Source organism: Palaemon carinicauda, chromosome 9 (genome assembly GCF_036898095.1).
Source record: "Palaemon carinicauda isolate YSFRI2023 chromosome 9, ASM3689809v2, whole genome shotgun sequence".
Taxonomy (NCBI): Eukaryota; Metazoa; Arthropoda; class Malacostraca; order Decapoda; family Palaemonidae; genus Palaemon; species Palaemon carinicauda.
The window spans coordinates 161,320,516-161,333,998 of NC_090733.1; the positions used below are offsets into that span (position 1 = coordinate 161,320,516).

Consider the following 13,483-nt stretch of genomic DNA (forward strand, 5'->3'; position numbering starts at 1 on the left):
ATTTCTTAAATCATTATATAGAAATCTTCTGCTGTTTTTATCACTTCATCTCTGTTGTTGATGATATATCCATTTTCATCCTTTGAAGCAAACATCGGTTGGCTCCCTGTTCCAAGACTTCTTTTCATCAATATGATGCTTCTTCCTTTCTTTATTATTTCCTCAATTATTGACTGATTGTGTTTCCGAATGCCTTGAGTTTTTAGTTTTTTTTTATTGTTTTAGATAGTTCTGTCAATTCTATTTCATCTCTCTTTGATTTTTACCCTCATTTCCAATCATGATTTTATTAGGTTTTTGTTTTTTCTGACAGTTTTTTTTTATCTTGTATATGAACTTTTCCACCTATCTCTTGCGCTGATGCCAGTACACATTTTGTTAAATTACTATTCTTTTCTTCTTCACTTACTACCATTTCATCATGTAGCTTGGAATACCTATTTTGTATTGCCAAGGTAAACTCATCAAATTTTTCTCTTATTACTGGATTTTTATATATGTATTTATATATGTCTGCGAGCATGTGTATAAAGTCGCCTTGGCCTTGATTTAATCTCTTCGGAGAAAATGCTCCAAGTCTTTTGTGATGAAGTTGCTGGTATACAGTGTCCTTCTCCGCCCCCTGACACCCGAGTCCACCACAAGTACCTAATTTTCTGTTGATCACAGAGGCACAATGACATATAGAGGAAATAGTTTGAAATCGTTCCTTCCCTATCGAGGATCGAACTGGTGGTTGAAACCAAGTTTTTTTTTACGGAAATTTTAGTTTTCTGATTGGATGCGAGTCCCGCCTGGTTGGCTAATATTCATTCACATTTATTTTTTTAATATGGATAATTTTTGTTACTCTATGTTTATTATTAATCTGTTTAGTTTACGAATGTAGCTTCAAGTCAAGCCAAGCCATACATCTCCGAGATCGTAGACCGTTGAAATATTTAATTGCCATATGTTTAGAATGTTTAAGAAGCAGTATTTGTTTCTTTTTAAAAAGTTACGGTAAAATCCAACCATTTCCTCCAATTTATATCTGAGCTGGCCACCAACCAGAAGTCGCCGGCCAAGAGTTGAGAACGCGGAAAGTACCTTTACGTCGAATTAATTCTAATTTCCCCCTCTTCACGCGGATATATTTATAGGGAAAATTGCACAAAATTACGCAGAAAAGGATGGGCATTAAGCCAACGACTGATGCGATACGGCAGTTACGTTGTGTGGGCAAACTGAGAGCGAATTCCTGGGTATGTCAGGTGATGTACAGATCTTTTTATGCTTTAAATGTATTTTCATACAATAGTAAGAAATAACACTGAGCAATTTGTCTTTTCTTTTTTTTTTTTTTTTTTTTTTGGGTAACCTACCTTTCAAGTTTTTGCCGCATGAAGTGCTCTTTGGTTTGATTAAACTGCATTAACAAACATAATAAATTTAGTTGGAGATTTATCACAAACAAAATAAATGTAGATAATGATGATCAAATATGTTTAGAAATGGTACGAACAGAGAAAACATTGTTGCATTTGGGAGGCCCATTTGCTAACTCCGAGATTATTATTATTATTATTATTATTATTATTATTATTATTATTATTATTATTATTACTACTACTACTACTACTACTACTACTACTACTACCCACAGACGCTCTTTCGGACACACAATACTCCTAAAACGATTTTCAGAACGTTATCTTATAAATATCACAAGATGGCCTTTTCCTAGCTCGCGCATATAGTGACGCATTTTCTCGTTAAACGCACCCATGCGCAATTATTATTATTATTATTATTATTATTATTATTATTAATATTATTTTTATTATTATTATTATTATTATTATAATTTTTATTATTATTATTATTATTATTATTATTAGTATTATTATTATTATTATTATTATTATTATTATTATTAGTATTAGTATTATTTTTATTATTATTATTATTATTATTATTATTATTATTATTATTATTATTATTATTATTATTGATATAATTATTTATATTATTATTATTATCATCATCATCATCCAAGTAGGTTTTCTATGATTCCAAACGATCTAATAGGGAAAGCAGCCCAGTTCGGAAAAAGAAATAATGTTAGAGAAAACTTGGTAGCAGGTCCCGTGCTCTCATTTTCAAGGTAATTACCTCAGATTGAGTAATTTTGGTTGATTTAAGGAAATTTCTAGAGTAATGGTACTTTCAAGGTAATTTTTTCATCAGGTAATCTTTTTGATTATAGAGAAACATTGTTTTGCGTTTTATTAGTTTTTTTCAGTATTTAAGGTATTTTTCTAAATTTGAGGTAATTTCAGAGGTAATCCCTTGAACATCATGAGAGCTGTGGGCGATGTGACGATGCGTAGCACCCCGTCCATTAGCCCCATAAGTTGTGGACCTGTGGCTACTGGACTACATCTACTCATGGGAAAGTTGATGGCACCCCAGTGCGCACAAACTCTTGTGCATATACTATATAAGTATACTTCGGATCAATTTCTGAACTAGTAATTTCAAACAATTCGAACCAGCCAAATTTGGTTACTTTCGAGTACAAATGATACTTATAGCCATACTTCCATCATGGCGACTGCCCTTACCCCTAACGCATTTATTCTTGTTGCCTATATTCGCAACCAGTGGATCACATCCATAATATATTGATAGGATAGGACACTCAAGTTAGTGTCTGACAGGGAAGTCAAGTTCATCCAGAGAAAATCATATAAGACACTCCAGGCCCGTTTGCATAATTGGTGGGATAGGTACATTAATAAAGATCTGTGGCCAATGTCGAATGTTCATATTTTGTACCATTCTAATTTTTTCATCCTGTTTTGTCTTATTTTATTTCTATGTTAATTTTACAGTATTTCATAGTGTTCTCTATTTCGTATATTAAGTTTAATTAGTGTTACTTAAGGACAAGAGGCTCGGTAGAGTTCTACCATTTATGATAAAGAATAAAGAATGTAAAACGATTATTAGAACATCCTATGTGTCTAATAAATTTATCTCTAAAAAGGATTTGGGGTGCAAGAACTTAATTAATCGAACATGCAATGAAGAGGTTTTCATGGCGAGTATGCAATAAATGTGTGTGTTTTTTTTATATATGAAAACTATTCTTATTGCATCCAATGCGTAATATTTCTCATAAAATTAGCTACTAAATTTACATACAAGTAACCATGCTATTACTTACTTTTACTTTTACGGGTTTATTTCTCGCCCTCCATCAGACACTAAAGGTCTGTTCAGGCGGGCCTTGGTGTGTGAAAAAATAATTTCTTTCCAGTTGATATTTTGCTCTGTATCGTTATCAGTTATTTCGCTAGCATTTGTATTCAGGCTTAATAGTTTTCAGGTCACTATTATAACACTTTCTAAAAAGATAAGTCTTCAGGTTTTTCTTGAAAGCTGCCACATTATTGCTATTCTTGACATCGAGTGGAAGGTCGTTAAAGAGTCTCGGTGCAGCATAAATGAACGTTCTTCCTCCTATTGCATGATTCACACTAATTTCGAATAGTCTATGTGGGTCATCAGTATGTCTAACTCTTACAGCGGCGCTGGTAGCTTCAGGGTAGGGGACCAAGCAATCACGAAGATATTTAGGCTTATCACTTGTAAGTGCTTTGTGAGTCAACAAGCAAATTTTAAATTCAATTCTAGCCTTAACAGGTAACCAATGTAGATCGATCAATGCAGGAGTTATTCTGTCCCTTAGTTTAATGCCTTTTATCAGTCTAGCCGCCCGGTTTTGCATATTTTGAAGCTTTCTTAGTAGTGTATTGGGCAATTTGTAGTACAGAGAATTGCAATAATCAAGCCTTGATATTACATGACTCATCACTAAAATTTTTGTACTGGCCTCTGTTAAATATTTTCTAATAAATGCTATGTTTCTCAGGTGATAGTTACACACTTTCACTGTGTTCACAATTTGGTCCCTCATTGACAAATTACAATCTATCAGTACACCCAAATTTTTCATAACAGACACAATCCCAACATCAGCATCACCAATTTTTATACTTTGGCAACAATGCTTTTGTTTGCATTCAGATACTACTAATTATTATTATTCAACAGGTAATAACTATTATTAATAACACTGTAAATTATTAATCTCCCATGCTGTTATGCATATTACTATTATATATATGTATATATTAACTGGTCATGAATTAGGCTTAATCTTATTTGATTGTGGGTCATTATTATTATACAATTATGAATATCGTATTTGTTATTACGGGTTCCACCTGGTTAAGGAATTTAGATTAATAAAGCCTAGATGTAGGTCAATGGTTTAATTATCACAATTATCAAAGCAACTTTCATATTAATAATTTTTTTTTTTAATTGCGAGTTGTTTCATCATGATAGCTAAAAGTTTTCAAATCTTGAAAAAAAGGAAGTAGAATTGCCCCAACTTGTGTGTGTGTGTGTGTGTGGGGGGGGGGGGGGGGGGGGGGGTATCGTCACTGGGAATGGTGGACTGTAAACCGAAAACTTATATAAAAGTAGAACGAATAACCTAAAACCATCAATATATGGAATGAGATTTGTGTGAACTTTATCAATCAAAATTCATTTTCACCTGATCCTTTATTTTCAGTTGTTATTTATGTTTTACTTATTTAACTTTGTAAAGTCTGTATTAATGATTTCCCCTCTCTCCCTCTGTTACTTTTTATTTTCATGTTTTTATGAGGTCTGCTTTTTTATTGAGGAGTACTGTATATACTGTATAGATTTTAGACCAGTATATTTTCAGACATAAAAGCAAGAGTTTTAACTGAATGGTTCTATATAATAATTTATCTATGATTTAAGGAATATTTTAAGGATTGGATTTTAGGATTTAAGGATTTTTAAAAGGATTTTTATTAACTATAGCGACCCCTCTCAGGGTATGAGAGTTCATCACAAAATATACAAAATTATAATTCGACTTACAATAATAGTACAAGATGGCAGTAAAAAGAAGCAAAACTACTTCTATTCACATATCTATACATATATATCTATGATTAAAGTGTTGTTGTCAATCTTCTTCTCTATTTTGAAACTTATAATTTGTATATTTGCGGTGACATCTACTTTACCTGCTTGCTTCACAACTCTTCTGCCATAATGTATTATGATGGAGGTGCTGAAGACTCGGATGACGAATGGTTTTACAGTTCATTTAAAAGGTAATAAGAGTCATTATAGGCCAGACTGATCCAAGCTGCATACTCCATCTAAATCCTAAATTCCTAATTCAAGTTTCAACCTCTGCTTAATTTCAGGCTTTTGATGTAGTTTTTTTGTTTTTGTTTTTTAGCTTAAGCTATTGCATTAGTTTTACTTTTTGATAAAATCATTCTATAAAGGTGCAACAGGTTGCAAGACTAGCGTTTGAGAGATTAGGTTAGATGATTGATACATTATGCAAGAAATTTGGGTATTATTGTACTTTATTACAGGTAATGTAACCTAGGAAAAAAAACGATTTTTCTTCAGAAATATGATACCCTGTAGACTTGTAAAACTTTACCGAAATTTGTATGATTTGAAAGCTTCTTATTTGTGTTTGAAAAACAGAAATTTTAAGATTTCTCATGGGGGTAAATGGTAGCCTCTGGTAACAAAAACAGCCTACAGAAGTGTACTTAGGAAGATTATAAGTTGACCAATTTAGATCGTTCATGAGTAGAATGGCACATACACCCAGTACTGTAACTACTGTAACTAGTTAAAATAAGGGTAGGCTAGACATTTACTGACTTAACTTGGGTTAGGACATAAATCTGTGAAGTAGCAAATTGGGTCACTAAACTTAACTTTCTATGTCAGAGTTATGCCCGTGTCCACTAATCTACAACCCTTCCCCAATTGTTGTGGTATAATTTTCTGGTTAGGTAAGTTGAGACCTTTTCCTATTGGTGAGTAAGGCCATAATATCATAGTTTGGGTTAGTTTGTGGTGGGAGGTGTTAGTGTTCCGTACGATCTTGAAATTTGCACTGATTCCGTATCGGGTTGCACGATGTTAGAATTCTTACTTCGTGCTGCAAAGTTGGAATATACAGTACTGTCAGGTAATTCCCGTGGTTGTCAGGTGCCGCCTATATAAACCCACATTAAGCAGACAACAAATGCGTCAAGTGCTGCTGCCTGTCAGTGGGTGTGCTGTTGCAACCTTCTCAAGCTCCTGACAATGGTTCAATTGCCTGTTATAACTAGGTACTGAGTAATTAGCAAATCTTTCCAAATCATATGATTTCTAGATTTTATAGTATGTAGGAAAAGAATTTCAAATTGAATAGATTTTACATAATGTAATTAGTTTAAAAGGGCTATATTGTTGACACCAGGCATCGTTTTGGTTTTGCCATATGCGATACAAAGGGACTTCTATTAGAAAGTCACTATTTCTATCAATGATTTCACTGATCAGTGTTAAAAGGCGTCCATGTTAGAATGATATTCTGTGAGAAATTAAGTTAATTTGAGTGCTGTGAGGAAAGATCAGATTAAAAATAATAGGTTAAAGGCCAGTACTAATACACTTTGTTTTTTGGTGAAACTATTCATTAACAAAATCTCAATTTTCTTTTTTCAGTGAAATACCTTGAAAAGTTTTTAGTTTACTGAAAGTTATCCTCAAAGATGAAGTTATTCACATAGTTTCTTGCAAATTGGATATACTCATTAATAGGATTCCGATGAATTGAATTGCAATGGTCTAAGTTAATATGATGGAACATAACATTACTTGTGTAGGATTTGATGAATGTATGTGTTAAATGTTATTATTGTGAGCCAAAGGAGGTCATGGTTGTTGAATTTAATCTTGAATCTAGTAGGGATTATATTATCTCAATTACGATCCTTGCTTTGGACAATTAAATATGGGACTTGTACCTAGATATCATTGTAGCCTAGTTAAACATTCCTATTACTCATATGTCATTTGACTTTTCAATTAGACTATTTGCGTATTCCGTCCGTGTTATGCAACAGCTTTTATGTGCGGGAATCACCCATGATATCTTATACAGTTAACACAACAATTACCAAATAAGGTAAAACGGCCAGGTAAGTGTATTGCTTGAATATGTGTTTCAGTCAACACGAAGCAAAAATGATTCCCACTTGGTCGTGTGATGTAGGAATCTTCCCACTACGCAACACAATTTTAGAATATTCTGATATTGTGATGATTCTAATATGGCTCGCATCATAAGCACACTGGTAAAGATTTACAAATCATATTGCTCACATTTAGGAGTACCCATCAGACATTCTACATCCAACTTAATCTTTTTTATAATTTACGTTCAACTCGCGTCATTGTCTCTTAAAACGATCTTATCATTCAACTAAGGAAGACATCAGTTGCTCAAATGCAGAAGTCAGATCATACTTTGAGATCCTTCCCACCTTTCACAGAAGGTTCAATGTTTCATGACCATATTCCTGAATATTTTATTTCAAATACCTTTTGTACCATGATTTAACCTTCACTGAAACCGAGTACTTCATAGTGTAGTGAAGGTATTGTCATTCTGTTACGGCCCCTTTGGCCGTAATACAGGTTCCTTATATTTCAATACTTACAGGGATCGTAGGCGGTAAGAAAGTACACAGGGTATGAGGAATGTGGAAACAAATACGAGAATAAAATAAAAAATATTTAATTACAAAATACACTTAATACTAAATAAGCCTTGTGAGCAAACTTAACAGTAAATACAAGCATAACAATAACAGGCTCACAAAGATACCTAATACTTAGAAACTAACCCTAACAAAGCAAAGAAAGGACATAATATGCCAAAGGCTCAAATAATAATAATACGGGCCCAAAACCAATAGCCTATAATTATAAGGTCGAAGGAAGACTAGAGAAAATAAAGACAGGAAAACCTTAAATCTCCTACCTAACCATATTGGTACTAAACTTAAAATTAACCGTATACCGACAACTTAATATAACAGAATAAATACAGATATGATTAAATACAGAAATCCTCGCGTATAGCGAAGTGCACAGGAGTCTCTTCAACCTCCCAGCAGATATACGGGAGAGCACACAAATTGTCCAGGTAGACCCAGGGGTTGGCATCAATTCCGAGGAACAACACAGGATAATTACGTCTTACCTGGCAATTTCCTCCCTACAGGCCTCCTCACGAGCCATTAGCTCTCCTGGACATGCAGCTCAAGACGGACTGGACAGTGGTTTACCGTAACGCCTCCTACGTGGCGGGACAGCGACGGCCACGTCTTCCGCCAAATCCTCCTGCGGGAATCAGGAGTACAGGAGTCGCAAGTGACAGTAACCTGAGATATCACACTCCTCAATGCACATACACCGCAGATGGCTCAGCACATTTACGGAAAACCACTTCCAAAGAACGTCCGTCGGAGTATTCCTCCATAAAGGCGTAGAATAAATCTCCAGAAGGCTGCCAACAAAAGAGCGTACGTCCAGAAGCTTATACAGGCCCGAACTGCCTTAGCCCGGCCTCCACTCACTGCACTACAGTTCCATTCCAACTCGAAAAAAAAATAAAAACAATCGTTAACACGATAGTTAGGCAATTAACAACAAGAGGAGGAATCACTAAGCAAAACCACTGAACATTACGTTAACGTAAAAAAAAAATACAGTTACTGAACTGAATGTAATAGAACACTTAAAACTAAAGTACAAGGCTGATTTAAAAAAACAAACAAGCAATAAGTTTCGTTAATTTGACACATTCCTAAATAACTGAAAACGTACAAAGTATTTTAAAATGACAATTTTCAGCATTATTCATGAATCAAAATTTGGGTAATAGCAAGAAAAGGTGTGCAGGCAATATTGATAAGTGGGTCTGCCATACACAGTAGCATAATGAAAAAAAAAGAAGTACAGTACATTACTACTGTACGGGTGTACTGTATAGTTGAACCTTCTAAGTATAGAGGACTATCTTGTAAAACTGAGTAAGCAATAAGTTTTAAGTTGTGATATAGGTCGAAGTCCATGAGACAGCACACACTCCAAATTCAGGAAGGGGTTGATCCTAAGGTTAGGTTAGGATGTATGTCTTGAATTGCTATTGTTTATTTTTCAATATTAAACTTACCCGATAATCATGTAGCTGTCAACTCCGTTGCCCGACAGAATTCTACGGGAGGGATACGCCAGCTATCACTATACTAGAAGGGGGTGTACTCACCAGCGCCACCTGTGGCCAGGTACTGCAGTACTTCTTGTTGACACCACCTCACTTTTTCCTCTGTCGTGCTTCCGGCAAGACATTCTGGGATACGCTTATGATTTTGGAGTTCTGTTCACGGTTTTTGGTGAAGTATTTCTCTAAGATTTCAGCTGTCGCTATACTGGAAACTTTTCTAATTAGCTTAGATAGCTTTTATTTAGTTTTGATTAGTGGTTAACGATCTTTTTGCTTGATTTGGAATCCCCCTTGACTAACTCTTTGATTCAAGATGTCTGACCTTTCACAAGCCCCACCCCATAGACGATGTAGGTCTTGTAATAGGCGTATTCCGAAGGCCTCGGTAGATCCTCACACCGCTTGTTCTGACTGTAGGGAAAGGCCCTGTCAGTTGGAAGATCGATGTGAGGAATGCGCCGGACTTTCGGAACTTGAATTTGTTCGATTCCTGAAATATTCAACCAAGTTAGAGAGAGAGAGAGTTAGGAGGAGTTCTTCTCGCTCTTCACTTTTTTCCTCACCTCATGATCCTCAACCTTTTCCTCCCCCTGTAGTGGCTACCCCCGAACCTACTATTTGTACTCAACCTGATATGTCCGTTGTTTTGCGTGCCATTCAGGCTTTAGGTGACAAAGTGGAATCGGTGGTTAGTGACCATAAGTCTCTTATGGCAGAAGTCAAAGAACTTAAGGTCAAAAGTGCAGTGGGAGGTGATAGTGCCAGTGCTGTGACAAGTGCTAGTGTCAGTGCAGTGCCAAGTGCTAGTGTCAGTGTCAGTGTGGTGCGTGAGGGTACTTCTGTGCGTGCCAGTCGTCCTCCCAGTCCGGGACCTCTTGCAAGCTCCCAAGCCCAGGGGAGAAGCAATGTCGAAGGGCAAAAGGGTTCGGCAGGCCTTGATCGGCGCACAGAAGTATCCTCGGTGGTTGCGGGCGTGTCTTACAGAGACCGTCACTCCCACCCGCAGACGATTGAGCCCGTCTTTTACTCGTCTGCTGAAGAAATGTCAGGGAGAAAACGCTGGACTCAGGTCTCAAGACCTCTCAAACGCAAAGTCCAGACCTCAAGAGCTCTACAACCTGGTTGCAGTCATTGGATTAGCTCTGACTCTCCGCAGTCATCAGGTGACTGCACTCCTCCTAAGAGGGGTAAGGTGATGCCGCAACAGACCTCATCTTCTGTTAAGGCTTTGCCTCAGCAGACCTTAGCGTCTGTCGACCCCAAGTTGACTTTGCTGCAGTCCATGCAGTCACAGCTTGCGGTCTTAATGCGTGAGTGTCAGGCTGAGAAGGTTACACCTCCTCCTGCGATCGCTCCGCCTAACCGCAGTCCAGTCTGCCAGGCGTACGAAGTTGAGGCTCCTCAGGATACCTTACCGCGTACTGAGTTGCCAGTTTCCAGCGGTGTGCAGCAACCTCCGCCTTCCTTAAGGCAACCTCAGCAATGGGAGCAGGAAGCTTATGCCTTACTTCCTCCGCTTCCGCTTGCGGTTCCACCAGCGAGGCAACAATCTCTTGAGGTACGACAACCTCTTCCATCCATGAGGCAGCCACCTCAGCACTCGCTGCAGCGACCTCAACCCTCCTCAAGGCGAGAACCTCAACACCTTAGGCTAGCACCTCAGGAACCTCAACTCGCGAGACAAGAACTGCGTTCTGCGCAGCCGCTACCTCAACTCTCGCAGCTCACACCTCAGGAACCTCAACTCGTTCCTCAGGAACCTGCTACTGCGCATCCGCAACCCTTACAGCAAGCGCAACTCTTGAGACAAGACACTCATGCCAGGAGTCAGCCACCTCAACCCATGCGCCTACCTTCCTCTACTCTTCTTGACCAGTCTTTGCAGCCTGAACCTCAGGTTTTAACTCAGCAACAGAGACTTGAGGATGAAACCACAAGCGTTTATGCACCCGCTTGTTCTGATTCTGCTGTTCAGCATACCACTGTTACATTACCTCTCACTTCGCTACACTCTGGTGATGAGGTTTCTGAGGAGGAAGCTGCGCACCTGGATCCCTCATCAGACGTGGAAGAAACCAAGTCTTCTCCTCTACCCATTGACTTTCGTAAGGTCCTGGCTCTTTTCAGAGAGGTATACCCAGACCATTTTGTTTCTGCTACCCCACGCTCTCCTCCATCTGAGTTTTCGCTGGGCATGCAGCCTGTTAAGTCAACGTATACTAAGCTCGTCTTTGCTAGGTCCTCTAAGAGAGCTTTAAGAATTTTAGGGGAGTGGTTGCAGTCTAAACAGCAACTAGGGAAGACTTCCTTTATGTTCCCACCTACTAAGCTCACTTCTAAAGCGGGCGTATGGTATGCCACAGGAGAGGAACCAGGCTTGGGAGTCCCTGCCTCTGCCCAGGCTGACTTCTCAAGTTTGGTCGACTCTCCTCGTAGAACAGCAATGAGGCGCTCTAAGGTTTGCTGGACCTTCTCCGATTTAGACCACTTCCTAAAGGGTGTATTTCGTGCCTTTGAGATGTTCAATTTTCTAGACTGGTGCCTGGGGGCCCTTAGCAAGAAGACCTCCCCTGCGGACAAGGACTCGGCCATGCTTTTAATGTCCTGCATGGATAAAGCAATTAGGGATGGATCTGGCGAGCTTGCTTCAATGTTTGTGTCAGGAGTTCTTAAGAAAAGGGAGCAACTTTGCACCTTCCTTTCTTCCAGCATCACACCTTGTCAAAGGTCTCAACTCCTTTTCGCTCCGCTTTCTAAGTTCTTGTTTCCCGAAGAGCTTATCAAGGACTTGTCTGCGGCCCTGATTCAGAAGGACACTCATGATCTTGTGGCCTCTTCAGCTCGTAAGACTAAGGTTGCTCCCTCAGTTCCCAGGACTTACCGCACCCCAGTGGCTGATACTCCTGCTACAAGGTTTATTCCGCCCTTTCGTGGTAGAGCCCCCAGCCGAGGAAGCTCCCGTCCAGACTCTTCCAGGAGCAAGTCTAGGAAAGGTCCCAAGACTTCAAAAGGCAAACACTGACTCTCCTCCTCTCCAGACAGCAGTAGGAGCCAGACTCAAGATCTTCTGGCAAGCTTGGGAAAAGAGAGGTGCAGACGCCCAGTCTGTCAGGAGGCTGAGGGAGGGTTACAGGATACCATTCTGCCGCAAACCCCCTCTGACCACTTCTCCCATCAACCTCTCTCCCAACTACAAGGAAAAGGACAAGAGGCTAGCGTTGCACCAGGAGGTGTCGCTCCTGTTACAGAAGAAGGCAGTGGTTATAGTCCGGGACCATCAATCCCCGGGCTTCTACAACCGTCTCTTTCTGGTGGCCAAGAAGACAGGAGGTTGGAGACCGGTGCTGGACGTCAGCGCGCTCAATGCTTATGTCACCAAGCAGACGTTCACTATGGAGACGACGAAGTCGGTCCTAGCAGCGGTCAGGCAGGAGGACTGGATGGTCTCGTTGGATCTGAAAGACGCTTACTTTCACGTTCCTATTCATCCAGACTCCCAACCTTTCCTGAGATTCGTTTTTGGAAAGGTTGTGTACCAATTCCAAGCCCTGTGTTTTGGCCTAAGCACAGCTCCTATGGTGTTTACGCATCTGATGAGGAATATTGCAAAATTCCTCCACTTATCCGACATCAGAGCCTCCCTTTATTTAGACGACTGGCTGTTGAGAGCCTCCACGAGTCGTCGCTGTCTGGAGAGTCTCAACTGGACTTTGGACTTGATCAAGGAACTGGGTCTGTTAGTCAACTTAGAAAAGTCCCAGCTCATTCCCTCCCAATCCATTGTTTACCTGGGAATGGAGATTCGGAGTCAGGATTTTCGGGCTTTTCCATCGGCCCCAAGGATAAGCCAAGCCCTAGATTGCATCCTGAGCATGCTGAAGAGGAGCAGTTGCTCGGTGAGACAGTGGATGAGTCTCACAGGGACCCTGTCATCGTTAGCCCTGTTCGTCGAGTTAGGGAGACTCCACCTCCGCCCTCTCCAATTCCATCTAGCAGCTCATTGGGACAAGGATTTGACGCTCGAAGCAGTCTCTATCCCGGTCACCAAAGAGATGAAGACCACTCTCTTGTGGTGGAAGACCAACCTCCTTCTCAAGGAGGGCCTATCGTTAGCGATTCAGACCCCCAATCTTCATCTCTTCTCGGATGCATCAGACTCGGGCTGGGGCGCGACCTTGAACGAACAGGAATGCTCGGGAACGTGGAACAAGGAACAGGAAACGCTCCACATCAACTGCAAGGAGCTCCTGGCAGTTCATATGGCCCTATTGAACTTCAAGTCCCTCCTGCTAG

General features: G+C 39.6%; 1 protein-coding gene across 2 annotated transcripts in view; it reads left to right on the top strand.

The window, feature by feature from the left end:
- Positions 1-5,089: 5,089 nt before the first annotated feature.
- The window catches only part of LOC137646948 (WD repeat-containing protein 73-like), a 48,621-nt gene continuing 40,227 nt past the window's right edge, over positions 5,090-13,483 (top strand). Inside the window, exon 1 of one of the 2 annotated variants that reach the window (XM_068380016.1) lies at positions 5,090-5,210. In XM_068380016.1, coding sequence (XP_068236117.1) covers positions 5,149-5,210 — 62 coding nt within the window. In that variant the 5' untranslated portion in view covers positions 5,090-5,148. The remainder of the gene's footprint in view (positions 5,211-13,483) is intronic. The other variant, XM_068380017.1, reaches the window with a different exon arrangement.